The sequence below is a fragment of the Rhagoletis zephyria genome, unplaced genomic scaffold, assembly GCF_001687245.7.
Source record: "Rhagoletis zephyria isolate East Lansing unplaced genomic scaffold, Rhagoletis_zephyria_1.1 Rzeph_scaffold_00213, whole genome shotgun sequence".
Classification (NCBI taxonomy): Eukaryota; Metazoa; Arthropoda; class Insecta; order Diptera; family Tephritidae; genus Rhagoletis; species Rhagoletis zephyria.
In genome coordinates, this window is record NW_016157297.1 from 142,071 (window position 1) to 162,567 (window position 20,497).

The window sequence follows — 20,497 nt, forward strand, 5'->3', positions numbered from 1 at the left end:
TTGTTCAACGTCATCTTACACAGCCGTATTAGTTCCGCGGGGATACGAAATTGAGACATCACGAAATAAAGATAACTTCTTTTCGTGCTGTCGAAAGCGGCTTTGAAATCGACAAATAGAAGGCATATTCCGATTCTATTGTCACGGGTCTTTTCCAAGTTTTGGCGTATTGCGAATACGAGATCTATGGTGGATTTGGCAGATCTGAAGCCACGCTGGTAAGGCGAAACCAGTTCGTTGACGGAGGGCTTTCACACAACACGCTCGATAAAATAGTTCGCGATCATGGCGGGGTCGTCTTTCTTGTGGATTGGACAGAGCACACTTGAACTCCAGTCGTCGGGCAAGCACCTCATCAGCTCCTCACCATCGTACTTAATTAGCTCGGCTGGAAGGCCGTCAGCTCCAGAAACTTTGTTATTTTCCATCAGCATAATCGCCATAGTCGGGCGCTGGGTCATCGACTCCATCGCCATCGACTGGAGGCTTGGGTTCGTCTTCTCCACTACTTTCAGTGCTGCTGCCATTCAAAAGGGTCAAAAATTGTTCCCTCCATAATTTAAGTACGTTCTGGACATTGGCCACTAGGTCGCCTTGGTTGTTCCTACATAAGTCTTGAAACCTTCCATAAGTCGCTCGACTCTCTAGTAAAAATTTCGGGTGTTTTTTTTGTCGGCCAGCATTTCAAGCTCTTTGCACTAACGTATTTCGACCTCTCTCTTCTTATTGCGGCAATTGGGCAATTCTCAATTACTTCGAACTTTCGCATGACTCGCCAGTTTTTCTTCGGACACATAATTTTCGCTGGTTTGTTAACACAAATCAGATTACTTATATTGTATAGATTATGCAAATGCAAAAAAAGGCCCACCGTACATCTTTTCTAGCCAAATATGCATATAATTCAGAAATAAAAATCTGAAATTTTCATAAATAAATGTGTGACTCTTCTATATTTTTTTACGTTGCAAAAATTGGTGCGTTGATTGGTCATGTTTGAGTTTATAATTAACTGGTAGTATTTGGAGAGGAGAATCGAATGCACTCCGTTAGAAGTAGGTGCTTGCATTAGAAAAGAAGTTATGAAGAGTCAAAGTGGCGTGACTCCTTTTTTAAATCCTTTCACTCGGGGTTTTTATGGTATACTGTAGCTGGTGCGTACCTAAAACTGTTATCGGACAACTTTTATAGTATTCTGGAGCATAAGAGGAATCAATCTAGACATGGCAATCTTATGTGCTCTTATTAGAACATAGTTGAAAAAAAAACTTCTTGAAAAGGTTACGATGCGTGCACAAAAGTAAAAATGCATATTTTTTATTAGCACATCTTCTGGAATTGGAAAATTTAGCCAAATACTATAATATACTATTGAAATATGATCCTCGTGCTCTACTTTTTTATTTGTTCATTAAAAAGTTACAGGGCGAAAATGAAATAACCAAGGTATTTTTTGTTTATGTCATGAAATCTGCACCGTTCGTTCGATTTTCGAAAATGATGTGTCAAATAAAAGAGCTTGAGCTGTAGATGCTTGGACTTACCGTTGATTTTTGGCAGTTTGTGTTTGGAATTTTTTTTTATATGAAAAAAAAGGCCGAGCACCGTCAATAAAAAAAATTGCCAAAAATCTGCGGTAAGTCCAAGATCCTTAAAATTTGCAATTTGCTTGCTAAAATTTAATGGGCTACAAAGCTGAATATCAACATTTTTTCTAAAGATGCTGATCAAGAAGTTAGAAATTTTGGTCAAACTTTGCAGAATTTTCATAACTTTGGCACAAAGTCTGAAATTTGAATTTTTCTCGTATTTGTTAACTAACCAGCTATACTTTCATAAAAATAATAAACATTTAATAAAATATATAAAAATAGCCAAAACTTACTAAAAAGTCCCGTCCCAGTTTTATTTGGTGGTTTGTGAAAGTCGAGTGGCGAATCAATTGGCCGTCTGTTTTGATTGCAGCTTTTCGACGTTGAGCTTTCCTTTAATTGTTGGGCGCACATTTTTTACTGCAGCGAGGCGGGTGCGTACATCTAAAACACGGGAAGTATGCCTTCGGTCTATCACAACATGCTCGATTTGGTTTCTCGTTTTTCGATCTGGAGACAGCCATGTAGCTTGATGGATCTTTTTTTACATTCCCACGACAGCCGGGTCTACGTACCGGAAAGACTCGGGTTTTACCCGGCGAACTAACCCCGTCTAGGTCGGCGAAATCCCTCAAAAGTTATACGTCCATAGGGCTACATCTTCTTCGCATACTTCTGCTCAGGGCTGGCATTGAGTCAAACCCTGGACCAGAAATATATACCTGCTGCGTGTGCCACAGACGACTACACCACAACTCCACCTCCGTTCGATGACACATGTAATGGGTGGAGCCACCTCCGAGTTTGCTCAGGCCTTACGACTCATAGGCAGCGGGCCACCGCATACGTGGCCCCTTGCTGCACAACAGAGTCCGCCTGAGCAACTCAACACAAACACAACCGCACCACAACACAATACAATAGACAACACCACGGACACAACAGACCACACCACCGATACAACTGCACCACCACCCACACGTTGCATTGTTGAATTGCGCCGAATACAACGTGCACCATCGAGAACGCGAGCGAGATAATGTTGGTGGCCTAGCGTTCATCACGCACCACACCGTGCAGGTTCGCCTTATCGACGTAGATATCGACCGAAGTGATTGCTATCCGGTCAGGCGGTCAGCGATGTCGAGGATATATAACCCCTGTCACCAGCTGCCCGGCAGGGTATCGCCCTGAAATAGGTGCGCTCCTCAGAGGTGAAAAACGTATGGTAGTTGGTGACTTTAACGCGCGCCACGATCTTTGGCATTCAAGCCCGTCGATCGATCGTAGGCGAACACAATTGGCTGAGAAGATAGACGATTCGACATTCTGCGCAATGAACGACGACGCACCCACCAGACATGGGCAGCTGCTGTAGCTCACCAGACCTAACAATAGTCAGCGCTGGTCTGATAAACAGCATATCATGGCGACCTTTGCTGACTTTAGCATCAGACCATCTGCCTATAGTCATCTCGATTGATAAACCAGCCGACTTTGCTTCCGCGGATTACCGGACCATGTTAACTTTTCCAAAGCTGAATATAAAGGCTTCGCGGATGTACTGAAAACGCCTTCACTGCCCTACCTGCACCAACCGACGTTCACGTAGGTGAGCGTAAATTCCGCAGGGTTGTCACTGCTGCTGCAGCCCGCTTCGTTCCAGCGGGATGTATCTCTGCCCCCGTCAGAATTTAGGCTGTCCTGGCCGATGAGCGTGACAACCTTCGTCAGGCCGATCCCGGAAATCCCCGTATCAGGGATATCAGCTCGGAGATTCGGCACCTTGTGAACGAACATACGCGGAAGAAATGAGAACAGCACCTGAAGACCTGCAACTTTGCCTCAAGTGTGTCCAACCCGACGAAACGTGACGACAAAGCTGAAATAGAGACCACGCTTCGTCTGACCCGGAGCGATGCGCGAGCTATTTTAGCCGGCAGTTTATACTGCATCCTTCGGCGGATAAAGTCAAACATCGAGTGACCAGAAGGCTGGGCGGGAAGGCGAAAGCCTCCAAAGCCATCATTGGACCCGACGGAATTTTCCTTTTCATGCTGAAAAATTTGGGTCCCGCGGGAGTGGATTATTTAACCAAGGTCCTCAACTTGTCAATGGCCACTCTCATCACTCCAGAGATCTGGAAAATAGGGAGAGTGGTCCCACTGCTTAAAATGGAGAAACCGTCCAACAAAGGCCCTTCTACTAACGCACTATACAAACCACCTGACCCCAGCGAGGCATCGACATGGGTTCCGTAAAGTGCACAGCACAACAACAGCACGTAAAACCATAAATACCCAGATAACTCGTGGCCTAAACCGAAACCGCCGTGAGAGAACCATTCTAGTAGCGCTGGACCTGTCTAAGGCGTTCAACACTGTCAGCCATTAAACGCTACTACAAGACCACTAGTAGGAGGCCTCTCTTTCTCCCACAGGGACTCAAACGGTGGTCGGTGAATTGTCTGAGTGGTCGTCACTCGTCAGTAACTTTTAGAGCCAACTCGTCAAACCGAGGAAAATAAAACAGGGGGTTCCACAGGGCGGTGTCCTTTCCCCATTACTGTTTAACTGTTATATTCCAAAGCTCCCTCAACCACCAGAGGGAGTCTCGATTATCTCTTATGCTGACGATTGTTCGATCATGGCGTCTGGGAATGGAATTACTTGACTTGTGCTCGAAAGTAAACGGTTTTCTCGCCGAGCTTTCTCGCTTCTTCGCTGCACGGAGCCTAACCCTCTCCCCTGCAATATCCTCAGCCACACTATTTACAACCTGGATGAAGGATGTCAGACTACAACGGGGAATTCACGTCAATGGCGAACCAATACCGACGGTGAATAACTCAAAAAGTCACCTACGACAGTCTGCTCTCCTTCTCGCCGCACACAACCGCAATTGTCAACAAAATACAAAGCCGCAACAAGGTTCTCAAGTCGCTAGCCGGCAGCACCTAGGGCAAAGACAAAGAAACGTTGCTGGCAATATACAAGGCAATTGGCCGGCCGGTTTTAACCTACGTAGCGCCCGTGTGGTCACCGGGGACTGGTAGGACGCAGTGGATAAAGCTGCAGACTTGCCAAAACACGGCACTCAGGACAGCGACAGGATGCCTTCTGATGTCGTCGCAACATCACCTGCACGACGAGGCCCATATACTCCCCGTTAAGGAGCATAACACAATACTCTGCAAGCAGTTTCTAGTTGGGAGTCACAGATGTGGTCACCCACACAGACAACCTCTGCTCCCGACTGCTTATCGACAGGCCGTGAACGGCATTCACAGAGAGGTAGTCTCGAGTTATGTAGACTCTCGACCTGTGAATGCCATTCTGGCAATACAACCACCAGATGTGGACGAGACAGAACTTCGTCTGCCTCGGGAGACTCGGACCACAATAGCCCACTGCGCTCTGGTTACTGCAGCAGGTTGAACTCATGCCTGAGCAGAATAAAGGAAAGATGTTCTAACCGGATGCCCGGCATGCGGAGACACACAGCATCTCTTCGCATGCTCACTGAACCCCACCCTACTGGCGCCCCTGTCCCTATGGACCGACCCCATCGAGGCTGCACGCTTCCTGGGGCTAACGCTACTAGAGCTTGACGGCAACGATTGAGGGACGTCTGTCAGGTTAGCACTACACTTTTCGAAATTAGAACAGTTAACTATGTTATTAGTTGTATGTTTTTGATGTAAATTTGTTGTGGAAAGAAAAAATTTGTAGCCTTCGTTTTTTAGGAAAAAAAGGTATGTAGTGCTAACTTGCTTTCGTTTTGTAGGACAAAATGGTATGTAGTGCTAACTTGACACCATACACCTATTTAGTCGATAGAATTGAGATATTGAAAATGTCATAACGGCATTAATTGTAGCTTTTTGTTTTAAATTTGTTGTGGAAAGAAAAAAATTTTAGCTTCCGTTTTTTAAGAAAAAATGGTATGTAGTGCTAACTTGACTCCATACACCTAGTCGATAGAATTGAGATATTCAATATGTTACTATGCCATTAATTGTAGCTTTTTACTTTAAAATTGTTTGTGAAAAGAAAAAATTTGTATCTTTCGTTTTTCTGGAAAAAATTGAGTTGACCCTTTTTCGAACAAAATTTAGTATGTAGTGCTAAGTTGACACCATACACCTAGTCGATAGAATTGAGATATTGAAAATGTTATAACGGCATTAGCTTTTATGTTATAAATTTGTTGTGGAAAAAAAAATTTTTTAGCTCTCGTTTTTTAAAAAAAAATCGTGTGTAGTGCTAACTTAACACCATACACCTAGATAGAATTGAGATATTGAAAATGTTATAATGTTGTTAATGCCATTAAGAATTGGAATTGAGATATCCAATTTGTTACTATGCCATTGATTGAAGCTTTTGACTTTAAAATTTGTTGTGAAAAGAAAAAAAATGTAGCTTTCGTTGTTCTGGAAAAAAATGGGTTGACCCTTTTTCGAATAAAATTTAGTATGTAGTGCGAACTTGACACCATGCACCATTGACGACAGGATCGAGATATTGAAAAGGTTACAACGGAATTAATTGTAGCTTTTTTGTTGTAAATTTGCTGTGGAAAGAAAAATTTGCAGCTTTCATTTTTTAAGAAAAACTGGTATGTAGTGCTAACTTGACATCATACACCAAGTCGATAGAATTGAGATATTCAATATGTTACTATGCTCTTATTGTAGCTTTTTACTTTAAAATTTGTTGTGAAAAGAAAAAATTTGTTGCTATCATTTTTTCTGGAAAAAATTGAGTTGACCCTTTTTCGAACAAATTTTAGTATGTAGTGCTAACTTGACACCATGCGCCATTGACGACAGAATTGAGATATTGAAAAGGTTACAAAGGAATTAACTGTAGCTTTTTTGTTGTAAATTTGTTGTGGAAAGAAAAAATTTGTAGCTTTCGTTTTTTAAGAAAAAATGGTATGTAGTGCTAACTTGACACCATACACCTAGTCGATAGAATTGAGATATTGAAAATGTTATAACGGCATTAGCTTTTATGTTATAAATTTGTTGTGGAAAAAAAAATTTTTTAGCTCTCGTTTTTTAAAAAAAAATCGTGTGTAGTGCTAACTTAACACCATACACCTAGATAGAATTGAGATATTGAAAATGTTATAATGTTGTTAATGCCATTAAGAATTGGAATTGAGATATCCAATTTGTTACTATGCCATTGATTGAAGCTTTTGACTTTAAAATTTGTTGTGAAAAGAAAAAAAATGTAGCTTTCGTTGTTCTGGAAAAAAATGGGTTGACCCTTTTTCGAATAAAATTTAGTATGTAGTGCGAACTTGACACCATGCACCATTGACGACAGGATCGAGATATTGAAAAGGTTACAACGGAATTAATTGTAGCTTTTTTGTTGTAAATTTGCTGTGGAAAGAAAAATTTGCAGCTTTCATTTTTTAAGAAAAACTGGTATGTAGTGCTAACTTGACATCATACACCAAGTCGATAGAATTGAGATATTCAATATGTTACTATGCTCTTATTGTAGCTTTTTACTTTAAAATTTGTTGTGAAAAGAAAAAATTTGTTGCTATCATTTTTTCTGGAAAAAATTGAGTTGACCCTTTTTCGAACAAATTTTAGTATGTAGTGCTAACTTGACACCATGCGCCATTGACGACAGAATTGAGATATTGAAAAGGTTACAAAGGAATTAACTGTAGCTTTTTTGTTGTAAATTTGTTGTGGAAAGAAAAAATTTGTAGCTTTCGTTTTTTAAGAAAAAATGGTATGTAGTGCTAACTTGGCACCATATACCACAGGCGAGCATTTTCTGATTTTCCAAACACATGGTAATTGTGCTTCAAAATGCTGCCTGCTGCGACGTCGACACATGTATACTATCATCGTCTTCGTGCGTCTTACGATAATTGACGATTGACTGATGCTTCGCTGGTATTTAGGCAAAGCAAATCAAATCAGTTGCTGTTGAGAGTGTTCGGACGCAAAGTTTTCTTAGTGGTAAATATGCATGCAAAATTGTGGTACATTCCAAACAATGTGGTAGATTCAAATAAATAAATTATAAATATGTTATATGCACTTATGGCCAGCTGATTAAGTTAAGTGACATTTTGACCAGTTTTGGTTATTTATCAGCCCGATTCTAAATATTCTCGAGGATTTTATTTCTCGCGGATTTTACTTTTCCTGCTGTTACAGGTTTCAGAAGTATTATAGGGTAAATAAGCCCGCTTTTCGATATTTGTTGGAACTCCTAACCTCGCATACTCAGCAAGCTAAAAAACAGTTCGCAGTTTCGCCTGTTATAAAACTCACCGCACGTTTGCGTTTCTTTGCTGAAGGTGGATATCAAACGGGAATTGGAAAGGACTTCGACGTTTCTCTAGGCCCGTCGACCTTCAGTAAAGTTCTGGAAGAAGTGACAGATATTTTTTAAACGTGCTCAAGGTGGATAAATGCGTCAATGAGCAGCGATGAAAGAAGACGAATTTCACGTACATTATACGGCGAATTACCTGAGTGGTCGACATTCGTCAGTACCAGTCAGCCACGTAAAATTAAACAGGGTGTTGTTGTTGTTGTTGTAGCGGCTACAACAACCCCGCCCGTTCAGGGCCTGTCGGTATCCTGACGGGTCCAGAGGCTGCTTAATGAACCTCTGGACTTCGTCCGTCAGTTCGTATAGATGCCTGCTGACGTGCCTAGGCGAGGGCTCCTCTGCAAGCAGCTGTCTGTTTGGTTGGCCACGTCTGTGGCTTCCAACCAGAAACTGCTTGAGGAGCACTATTTTATGCTCCTTAATTGGGAGCAAATTCGCCTCGTCATGGAGGTGGTGTTCAGGTGACATCAGGAGGCATCCGGTCGCTGTCCTGAGTGCGGTGTTCTGTCCTGTCTGTAGCTTCATCCACTGCGTCCTACTAGTCCCCGGCGACCACACTGGTGCTGCATAGTTTAAAACCGGCCGGCCTATTGCCTTATATGTTGCCAGCAACGTTTGTTTGTCTTTGCCCCAGGCACTTCCGGCTAGCGACTTGAGGACTTTGTTGCGGCTCTGTACTTTGTTGACAATAGCGGTTGCGTGCGCAGAGAAGGGGAGCAGGCTGTGGAATGTTACTCCGAGTATTTTGGGATTATTCACCGTCGGAATTGGTGTATCATCGACGTGAATTCCCAGCGGTAGCCTGGCCTCCTTCGTCCAGGTGGTGAAGAAGGCCGCAGAGGATTTCGTAGGGGAGAGGGCTAGACACTTTGCAGTGAAGAAGCGAGAAAGCTCGGAGAGATAGCCGTTTACTTTCGAACACAGGTCATCAATTCCATTCCCAGTCGGCATGATCGATTAATCGTCGGCGTAAGAGACAATTGAGACTCCCTCTGGTGGTTGAGGGAGCTTTGAAATATAAAAGATGAACAGTAGTGGGGAAAGGACACCACCCTGTGGAACCTCCTGTTTTATTTTTCTAAGTTTGCTCGATTTGTCTAAACATTACATACGAGTGTCGACCACTCAGATAATTTGTCGACCACCGTTTGAGCCTCTGTGGGAGATAGGAAGCCTCTATATCTTCTATTAGCGTGGAATGGCTGACAGTGTAAAAAGCCTTTGACAGGTCCAAGCTACTAGAACCGTTCTCTCACAGGGACGGTTACGGTTAAGGCCACGAATTATCTAAGTGTTTATGGCGTTAAGTGCTGTTTTTGTACTGTGCACTTTACGGAAACCATGCTGATGCTTCGCTGGGGTCAGGTGGTTCGTGAAATACGTGAGCAGCAGGGCCTCAAGTGTCTTCGCTACCGGGGAAAGGAGTGTTATCGGTCGATACGATTTCCCTTTGTCGGCAGGTTTCCCCGGTTTGAGCAGTGGGACCACTCTCTTCCAGATGTCTGGCATGATGAGAGTGGCCATAGAAAAATTGAGGACCTCCGTTAGGTACGCTACTCTCGCAGGACCCAAATTTTTCAGCATCAGCATGCATATTCCGTCGGGACCCATGGCTTTGGAAGCTTTCGCCTTCCCGAGGATGCAGTATGAACTGCCGGCTAAAATAGCTCGCGCATCGCACCGGGTCCGAAGAGGCATGGGCGCCGAAAGAAATTTCGACTCTGTCGTCGTGCTTCGTCAGATTGGACGATGACCTCACGGTCACACCGGAGGTGAAGTTACAGGTCTTCAGATGTTCTTCCCACTTCTTCCGCTTATGTACGTTCACTAGTTGCCGAATCTTTGCGTTGAGATCCCTGATACAGGGATCGTCGGGATCGGCCTGACAAAGGCTGTCACGCTCATCGGCTAGAACAGCCGCTTCGGCAGGGAAATTTGGACGTGACAGCCCTGCGGAACTTACGGTCACCAAGGTGGACGTCGGTTGGTGTGGGGAGAGCAGCGAAGGTGTTTTCAGTAAATTCCGTGAAGCCTTTCCAATCAGCTTTGGAGAAGTTGATATAGGTTCGGTGCTCCGCGGAAACAAAGTCGGTTGGTTTATCGATCGAGATGACTATGGGCAGATGGTCTGATGCCAAAGTCAGCATAGGTCGCCATGATATGCTGTTTATCAGACCACCGCTGACTATTGTTATGTCTGGCGAGCTGCAGCAGCTGCCCATAATCCTGGTGGGTGCGTCGTCGTTCATTGTGCAGAATGTCGAGTCGTCTATCTGCTCAGCCAAGTCGGTTCCCCTAAGATCGTTTCACAGGATTGAGTGCCAAAGATCGTGGTGCGCATTAAAGTCACCTACTACCATTCGGTTTTCACCTCTGAGGAGCGCACCTATATCAGGGTGACATCCTGCCGGGCAGCAGGTGACAGGCGGTATGTATACGTTGAATATTTCGAGCTCAACATCGCCTGACCGGATAGTAATGCCCTGACATTCTAGGGTGGTATCCCTGCGGTCGATGTCTGCTTCGATAAGACGATACTGCTCGACGTGGTGCGTGATGAACGCTAAGCCACCACCATTATCTCGCTCGCGATCTCTACGGTGCACGTTGTACCCGGTACAATTCAACAATGTTGAATTGCTGTACAACTTCGTCTCTTGGACCGCAGCTATCAATATACCATGCCTTCCCAAAAAGACGGTTATCTCCTCGATCTTGCTCTGAAGCCCGTTCCAGTTAAATTGAAGGAGCTTCATGTGGTTCGGGAGACGTGTGGTAATGCGGGGTGTGAGAGATGTGTGTGGCCGTGACGCCATTGGCTGTGTGCGCTGCAGAGGTGGTTGCCGCCCTGTGGTGGTAGTGGGTGGCGTCGCTGTTGAGGTTTGCGACCTTGCTGCGCAACGCGGGCCCTCGTAGTTCCTCGTCCAATCTCGCGTGGTGCGCAGACCTGAACATGCTCTAAAGTGGCACCAGCCAAGGCAGGTGTTGCACTTGACTGATGGCGCATTTAGGTACGTTCCGGTACCATCAAGGTATCGATACCTACTCAAGTGAGTTTACTCAAATCTCTATTTCGATACTCCTTATATGAGTGGACCGAATGTATCGATACCTACTTATATCGATAACGTTTCATCCTTTTATATGCACAAAGCGAAAGTAATTTTCAGGCGTTATCTGTGACATACCTTTTGCGACACCTGAGTGGCAGATCGACCTATCTCGGCAGCCAGATTGAAAACGCCCTATCTGAGAAAACTTTTCAAAAGCACCCTATTCCAGAATTTGATTGAAAAACGCCTTATATCATAAAACTTTTCAAGACCACCCTCTTTCAGAATTCGGTACAAAAACGCCCTATCTCAGCTGCCGATTCACAGCGCCCTTTCTCAAATAATTTCAATACATTTTCAGTTGAGGTATAGATATGTTTATTATTATTATATATTATTAGTAACATTTGAAGTAATACGATTACTTAGACAAAAAATTGAACCTTTGAAAGTTTCCCATAAAACGTTACGGCTACAAAGCATTGCTTGAGCTTTGTAAAAATATATCCCCACTTGGCGGTGCCATTGCTTTGATCAATTATTTTTCATAAAAGCGAAGCAATTATTTTCCATAGAAAAAATATGACCGAAAGATATGGCACTTCCTCAAATCGATTCGATACAAGTACTTTTATTTCGATACTAAGTAGGTATCGATAAAACGATTCAAGTAAAAAAAGTAGTTGGTATTGAAACAAAAGTATCGAGTACATACTCGTATTTACTTATATCGGAACATCCCTAGTCGCATTACGGAATATCCTGGTCTGACATAACGTGCAGATTGTAGGAGGAACCAAGAGTTATTGGCGACGGCGTGTGGGTGGTGGTGCGGTTGTGTCTGTTGTGTGGTCTGTCGTGGTTGTGGTGTGGTCTATTGTGTTGTGGTGCTGTGGTGTTTGTATTGGGCTGCTCAGGTGGACTGGGGTTAGCCGTGAAGACTGCTCTGTTTGAGCAGCAGGGGGCCACAAATGATGTGCTCCACTGCCGATGGATCCGTAGTCCTGAGCAGACTCTGAGGTGACACCACCCCTCGCAAGCATTGCACTTGACTGAGGTGGAGTTGTGGTGTAGTCGTCTCTGGCATACACAGCAGGTGTAGGTTTCTGGCCCTGGGTTTGACTCGATGCCAGCCCTGAGTAGAAGAAAACGTAGCGAATGTAGCCCTATGGACGAACAACTTCTGAGATACTTCTCCGACCTAAACGGGGTTAGATCGCCGAAACAACAGTCTTTGGTCGGGTAAAACCCGAGTCATTCCGGTACGTGGAATTCCGGCTGTCGTGGGAATGTAAACAGCGGGTACCCCAGGGTGGTGTCCTGTCCCCGCTACTGTTTAATTATTACATCTCTAAGCTCCCTCAACCACCACAGGGTGTCAATATTGTCTCTTATGCTGACGATAGTTCGATCATGGCGTCTGGGAATGGAATTGATGACTTGTCCTCGAAAGTAAACGGTTATCTCGCCGAACTTTCTCGCTTCTTCACTGCAAGGAGCCTTGCCCTATCCCCTGCGAAATCCTTGGCAACCCTATTCACCACCTGGACGAAGGAGGTCAGACTGCAACTGGGTATTCACGTTGATCGCGTAACAATACCAACGGTGAATAACACGAAAATTCTCGGAGTTACCTTCGACAGTCTGCTCTCCTTCTCGGTGCATACAACCGCAATTGCCAATGTCCTCAAGTCGCTGGCCGGCAGCACTTGGGGCAAAGATAAAGAAACGTTGTTGGCAACATACAAAGCAATTGGCCGTCCGGTTCTCAACTATGCAGCGCCCGTGTGGTCGCCGGGGACTAGCAGGACGCAGTGGATGAAGCTACATACCTGCCAAAACACGGCACTACGAACAGCGACCGGATGCCTCCTGATGACGCCCCAACACCACCTACATGACGAGGCCCAGATGCTCCCAGTCAAGGAGCATAACATAATGCTCTGCAATCATTTCCTTGTGGGGAGCCACAGACGTGGCTATCCCAGCAAACAACTGCTTGCAGAAGAGCCCTCGCCAAGGCACGTCAGGAGGCATCTCTACGAACTGACGGCCGAAATTCAGAGGTTCATTAAACAACCTCTGGACCCGTCATCCTACCGACAGGCCCTGAGCGGCATTCTCAGGGAATCAGTCTCGAATTATGTAGACTCCCGCCCTGGGCCGTTCCGGGCACACAACCACCGGACGTGGACGGGACAGAACTTTGTCTCCCTCGGGAGACCCGCACCACAATAGCCTAACTTCGCTCTGGCTATTGCAGCAGGCTCAACTCATACCTGAGCAGAATTAATGAGGATGTGCCCAACCAATGCCCGGCATATGGAGAGTCGCCACATGACTCTCGACACCTCTTCACATGCCCTGAGAACCCCACCCAGCTGAGGCCCCTGTCCTTATGGACAGACCCTGTGGAAGTCGCACACTTCCTGGGCTTCCCCTTAGCTGAAACAGAGAATAGCATTGACGGATGAACCGACCCGAGCGGGGCTTGGTAACCGCTACAACAACACAACAACCGGTTATGTATCAATATTTTTATTTTATTTTTTATTTATTTTAAAATGTCGAAAAATTTTATTTTAACCTCTTATATCTTCTTTACTTTTCGATTGCGCTAAGTATATTTATATAATTGAAATCATCGTAAAAAGAACTATCGATCTGCATTTTTAGTTTTTCCTTAGCTGAACGTTCAGGGTTATCTATATGTATGCCATAGTTTTATCCGACGTTTCTGAATAAATACTAATCAAATTCTTTAACTACGTTTTATCATAGAATACAATGCAAGTGGCATGGAGGGCACCAGTGGCAGAAGTGATTTTGATACTGCAGGCAAGCGTAAGTTTATCTCGAAAGCAATAAGTTCATAAATAAATATGGAATAGTCGTAAATTTAATGCATATGAGATATATATAATCATATTTACTTAATTAGCACAAACAGGTGCGCAACAAGGAGAACAAGAATTGGCAACGAAAATGCTTCAAATACAATCGAAACGCTTCTATTTGGATGTGAAACAAAACCGTCGTGGGCGTTTTATTAAAGTCGCCGAGGTCATTATATTATTTATGGCAATCTTTTTAAATCATTTCAATTAATTTTACGTATTTTTAGATTGGTGCCGATGGAAGACGTAGTCAAGTGTATTTGGCCTTATCAACTGCCGCTGAATTTCGTGATCATCTTTCAACATTTAGCGACTATTATGCATCTTTGGGTGAGTACAATATACATATACATTCATACATTAAATATGTACTTATTCTCACATATGAAAAATGCCTTCAAACTAAATAAATAGCTGCACTCACATTGAGGTAAATATCTTGCGAGCCTTAAGACGTTATATATGAGCGACATTAACAGATTCGTAATGAAAAAATGGTAGGAGAGTGTTACGGACCTCAAATGAAATGTGTTTCTATACGAGATTTGTAACTATTTTATATGATTTTAATATATTTTATTTATTTAAAGCCATTGAGCAACGAAAACGTATCAATCAATCTAATTTTAAAGTTCTGTTCGATTTCTAAAACACTTTCTTGAGATGTATGTATGACTCCTCCACTTTTTCTCTTGACAAAGTATAAATCTTAGGTGGGAAAATCTAATAAAGAAAAATAAATACGGGCGGAAGTCTACATAACTCGAGATTGATTCCCTGTGAAAGCCGTTCAGGGCCTGTCGGTAGGTTGACGGGTCCAGAGGTTGTTTTATAAACCTCTGGACTTCGTCCGTCAATTCGTAAAGATGCCTCCTGACGTGCCTTGGCGAGGGCTATTCTGCAAACAGCTGTCTGCTGGGATGGCCACGTCTGTGGCTCCCCGCAGGGAACTGCTTGCAGAGCATTATGTTATGCTTCTTGACTAGGAGCATCTGGGCCTCGTCATGTAGGTGGTGTTGGGGCGTCATCAGGAGGCATCCGGTCGCTGTTTGTAGTGCCGTGTTTTGGCAGGTCTGTAGCTTCATCCACTGCGTACTGCTAGTCCCCGGCGACCACACGGGCACTGCATAGTTGAGAACCGGCCGGCAAATTGATTTGTATGTTGCCAACAACGTTTCTTTACCTTTGCCCAAAGTGCTGCCGGCCTGCGACTTGAGGACATTGTTGCGGCTCTGTACTTTGTTGACAATTGCGGTTGTATGCGCCGAGAAGGAGAGCAGACTGTCGAAGGTAACTCCAAGGATTTTCGGGTTATTCACCGTTGGTATTGTTACGCGATCAATGTGAATACCCAGTTGCAGTCTGACCTCCTTCGTCCAGGTGGTGAATAGGGTTGCCGAGAATTTCGCAGGGGATAGGACAAGGCTCCTTGCAGTGAAGAAGCGAGAAAGTTCGGCGAGATAACCGTTTACTTTCGAGCACAAGTCATCAATTCCATCGAAATCCATCAAACGTTGCTCGATTCTAGGGCTACATCTGCTCCATCTGCGTTGTCCTCTGGTTCAGCTAAGGGAAGGCCCAGGAAGTGCACGACTTCAACAGGGGATGTCCATAGGACAGGGGCGTTAGCCCCGTCGGGTTTTGGGGGCATGCGAAGAAGTGCCGCCAGTCATGTGGCCACTCTCCGCATGCTGGGTACTGACTAGGCCAGAGCGAAGTTGGGCAATTGTGGTGCGGGTCTCCTGAGGCAGACAAAGTTCTGTCCCGTCCACGTCAGGTGGTTGTGTGCCCAGAACTGCATTCACAGTCGAAACCCGAAGTGCCGTGTTTTGTCTTGTCCGTAGCTTCGTCCACTGACTCCTACTAGTCCCTGGCAACCACACGGGCGCTGCATAATTAGGAACCGACCTGCCAATTACCTTGTATGTTGCCAACAACGTTTCTTTGTATTTTCCCTAAGTGCTACCGTCCAGCGACTTGAGGAGCTTGTTGCAGCTCTGTACTCTTTTGACAATTGCGGTTACATGCGCCGAGAAAGAGAGCAGACTGTCGAAGGTAACTCCGCGGTTTTTTTGGTTATTCACCGTCGGAATTGGTTCGCCATCGACGTGAATACCCAGCTGGAGTCTTACTTGATTCGTCCAGATGGTGAATAAGGTTGCCAAGGATTTTGTAGGGGCGAGGGCTAGTCCCCTTGGTGACAGCCGTTTACTTTCCAGTATAAATAATCAATTTAATTTCCAGACGCCATTGCCAACAGTCGTCAGCGTAAGAGACAATAGAGACTCCCTTTCCGTTCCTACGACAGCCGTTTCTACGTACGTTCCCACGACAGCCGGTTCTACGTACCGGAATGAATCGGGTTTTACCTGACCAAGGCTTTTATTTCGGCGATCTAACCCCGTTTAGGTCGGCGAAGTTGCTCGTCCATAGGGCTACATTCGCTACGTATTCTTCTACTCAGGGCTGGCATCGAGTCAAACCCAGGGCCAGAAATCTACACCTGCTGTGTTTGCCAGAGACGACTACACCACATCTCCACCTCAGTCAAGTGTAATGCCTGCGAGGGGTGGAGTCACCTTAGATTCTGCTCAGGACGTTGTACGTGGCCCCCTGCTGCTCAAACAGAGCAGCCTCCACGGCTAACCTCAGTCCACCTGAGCAGCCTCACAGTCACCACAGCACAACAACATAATAACACCACAGACCATACCACAGCCACAACAGACCACATAACACACATAACCGCACTACTACCCACACGCCGCCGCCAACAACTCCTGGTTCCTCCCACAATCTGCACGGTATGTCAGACCAGGATATTCCGTAATGTGACATCGGTCAAGTGTAACACCTGCCTTGGCTGGTGTCACTTTAGGGCGGGCTCAGGCCTGCGTACCACGCGGGATTGGACGAGGAACTTCGAGGGCCCGTGTTGCGCTGTTCGGTCTCAGACCTCAACTGCAACGCCTCCCGCCAACACAGGGCGGCAATCATCACGGCAGCGCACACAGCCAACGGCGGTAAGAACACACACATCCCTTACACCCCGCATCACGAAACGTCTCCCGAACGAAATGAAGCTCCTTCAATTTAACAGCAACGGGCTACAGAGCAAGATTGAGGAGATAACCGTCTTCATGTGTCGGCATGGTATATTGATAGCTGCGGTCCAAGAGACGAAGTTGCACAGCAATTCAACTTTGTTGAATTGTGCCGGGTACAACGTGCACCGTCGAGATCGCGAGCGAGATAATGGTGGTGTCCTATCAAGGCAGACATCGACCGCAGGGATACCACCCTAGAATGTCAGGGCATTGCTATCCGGTCAGGCGATGTTGAGCTCGAAATATTTAACATATACATACCCCCTGTCCCCTGCTGCCCGGCAGGATATCACCTTGATATAGGTGCACTCCTCAGAGGTGAAAACCTAATGGTAGTAGGTGACTTTAATGCGCACCACGATCTTTGGCACTCAAGCCTGTCAAACGATCGTAGGGGAACAGACTTGGCTGAGCATATAGACGATTCGACATTCTGCACAATGAACGCACCCACCAGGATTATGGGTAACTGCAGCAGCTCGCCAGACATCACCATAGTCAGTGCTGGTCTGATAAACAGCATAACATGGCGACCTATGCTGACTTTAGCATCAGACCATCTACCCATAGTCATCTCGATAGATAAACCAACCGACTTTGCCTCCGCTAAACACCGGACCTATATGAACTGAAAACACCTTCACTGCGCTTCCCACACCAACCGACGTCCATCTTGGTGAACGTAATTTCGGCAGGGCTGCACTGCTGCTGCAGCACGTTTCATACCGGCAGGGTGTATAACGGACCCACGTCCAAACTTCCCCGCCGAAGGGGCTTATTTAGCCGATAAGCGTGATAGACTTCGTCAGGCCGATCCTGGAGATCCCCGTATCAGGGATCTCAACGCAGAGATTCGGCAACTAGTAAACGTACATAAGTGGAAGAAGTGGGAAGAGCATCTGAAGACCAGTAACGTCACCTCTGGTGTGAGTAAGCTTTGGTCAACCATGAGGTCACTGTGCAATCCGACGATGCACGACGACAGAGTCGAAATTTCTTTCGGCGACCATGTTTCGTCGGACCCGGAGCGATGCGCGAGCTATTTTAGCCGGCAGTTCAGACTGCATCCTCCTCCGCACTCAGGACAGCGACAGGAGGCCTCCTGATGTCGCCCGAACATCACCTCCACAACGAGGCACAAATGCTCCCCATAAAGGAGCACAACATAATGCTCTGCAAGCAGTTCCTGATCGGGAGCCACAGAAGTGGCCACCCAAACAGACAGCTGCTAGCAGAGGAGCCCTCGCCTAGGCACGTCAGGAGGCATCTATATGAACTGACGGACGAAGTCCAGAGGTTCATCAAGTAACCTCTGGACCCGTCAGCTTACCGACTGGCCCTGAACGGCATTCACAGGGAGTCAGTCTCGAGTTATGTAGACCCTAGACCTGTGAATGCCGTTCTAGGCATACCGCCACCGGACATAGACGAGACGGAGCTTCATCTGCCTCGGGAGACACGAACGACAATAGCCCAACTCCGCTCTGGCTACTGCAAGAGGTTAAACTCCTACCTGAGTAGATTGAATGAGGATGTGCCAAATGAGTGTCCGGCATGCGGAGAGATCCCACATGACTCGAAACATCTCTTCGCATGCCCGGAAAACCCGACAACCCTAACGGCTTTGTCCTTGTGGACCGACCCGATAGAAGCTGCACGCTTCCTAGGGCTGCCGTTAGTGGAACTTGACGACAACGACTGAAATACCAACCGATCTGGGCGGGGTTGTTGTAGCCGCTACAACAACAACTACCTCTGGTGGTTGAGGGAGCTTTGAAATATACTAGTTAAACAATAGCGGGGATTGTTGTTGTTGTTGTAGCGGCACTACTAAGCCCCGCCTATTTCGGGTCAACATTTAATCATTGTCGTCAAGCTAAACTAACGGGAGGCCCAGGAAACGAGCTGTTTCAATGGGGTCGAACCATAGGGAGAGGGGTGTCAGTTGAATCGGATTGAGCTGGCATGTGAAGAGGTAGTTGGTGTCGTGAGGGGATTCTCCACATGCTGGGCACTCATTGGGGATATTGAGCCAGGGTAACGCGGGTCTCTCTTGGCAATTGAAGCTCAGTCTCTTCTACTGGTGGTGATTGGGCTCCGATTACGGAATTCATCATAGGTCGAGAGTCAAGGTAGGTGGTGACTGACTCTCTATGGATGTCGTTAATAGCTCGTCTTTATGTCGTCGGGTCCAGTGGTTGGTCTACGTATTGCTGGACTGCGTCCTGACGTGCCTGAGCGGAGGATCCTCCTGTATCATAGGACTCTTTGGGTGTTGGCTTCTGTGGCACCCCACCAGATATTGCTTACAAATCATTTTGTTGTGTTCCCTTACGGGGAGCACTTGGGCCTCGCTGTGTAGGTGGTGCTCAGGCGTCATCAGAAGGCACCCAGTCGCTGTCCGGAGTGCGGCGTTCTGACAAGTCTGTAGCTTCATCCACTGCGAACAACTAGTCCCCGGCGTCCAAACTGGCGCAGCATAGTTTAGAACGGGCCGGCCAGTTGCTTTGTATGCTTCCAGCAACGTTTCTTTGTCCTTGCCTCAAGTGCTGCCGGCGAGCGACTTGAGGACCTAGTTGCGGCTCTGTATTTTATTGACAACTGCGGTTGTGTGCGTGGAGTAGGAGAGCAGGCTATGAAGGTGACCCCTAAAATTTTCATGTTGTTTACAGTCGGTATTGATGTGCCATCAACGTGTATACCTAATTCTAGCCTGACCTTCGTCCAGGTGGTGAAGAGGGTTGATTTCGTTGGGGAGAGTGTTAGGCTCCTTGCAGTGAATAAGCGAGAAACGCTGGAGAGATAGGCGTTTACTTTTGAGCAGAGGTCATCAGTTCCATTCCCGGACGCCAAAATCGAGCAATCGTCAGCGTATGAGATCAGGGAAACACCCTAAGGTCGCTGGGGAAGCTTCGAGATGTAGAAGTGAAATAATAAGGTTGAGAGAACACCACCTTGTGGATACCCTTGTTTAATTCTTTTTGGTTTCGAGGTTTGATCTCTGAAGATTACTTGCGACTGTCGACCACTCATATAATTTGCCGACAATCGATTCAGTCCCTGTGGGAGGAGGAGGCCTCAATGTCTTCTAGCAGCGTGGAATGGCACACGGTGTGAAACGCCTTTGGCAAGTCCAGCGCTGATGAAATGTATATTTTAATATATAACAAGTATTTTGTCTTTTGTTTCATTGGAATATTCCTACTGGTTCCAGCGATATGGGCAAATAAAGTCAGGACATGCAACAGTGGATTTTTGTTTTTGTTGTTGTCCTGATAAATGTAAAACAAAATAATATAATTTATAATAATATACTTGTAGAGTAACAACGAATACACATTTTGGTTTTTATTTCATTGAAATATTCTACCTGGTTCAAAAGATATGTGCAAAAAGGTCGCGCAAGGTATGGGTACGTAGGTAGCAAATACACTGGTATAACTGGTTTTTGTATTTTATATGCAGCTGCAA

General features: G+C 45.8%; 1 protein-coding gene across 1 annotated transcript in view; it reads left to right on the forward strand.

The window, feature by feature from the left end:
• LOC108358139 (transcriptional activator protein Pur-beta-like) overlaps positions 1–20,497 on the forward strand; it is a 246,786-nt gene that overhangs the window by 94,076 nt on the left and 132,213 nt on the right. Inside the window, exons 2-4 of the mRNA XM_017609311.1 lie at positions 13,804–13,866; positions 13,964–14,085; positions 14,147–14,249. Of these exons, the coding sequence (XP_017464800.1) occupies positions 13,804–13,866; positions 13,964–14,085; positions 14,147–14,249 (288 nt within the window). The remainder of the gene's footprint in view (positions 1–13,803; positions 13,867–13,963; positions 14,086–14,146; positions 14,250–20,497) is intronic.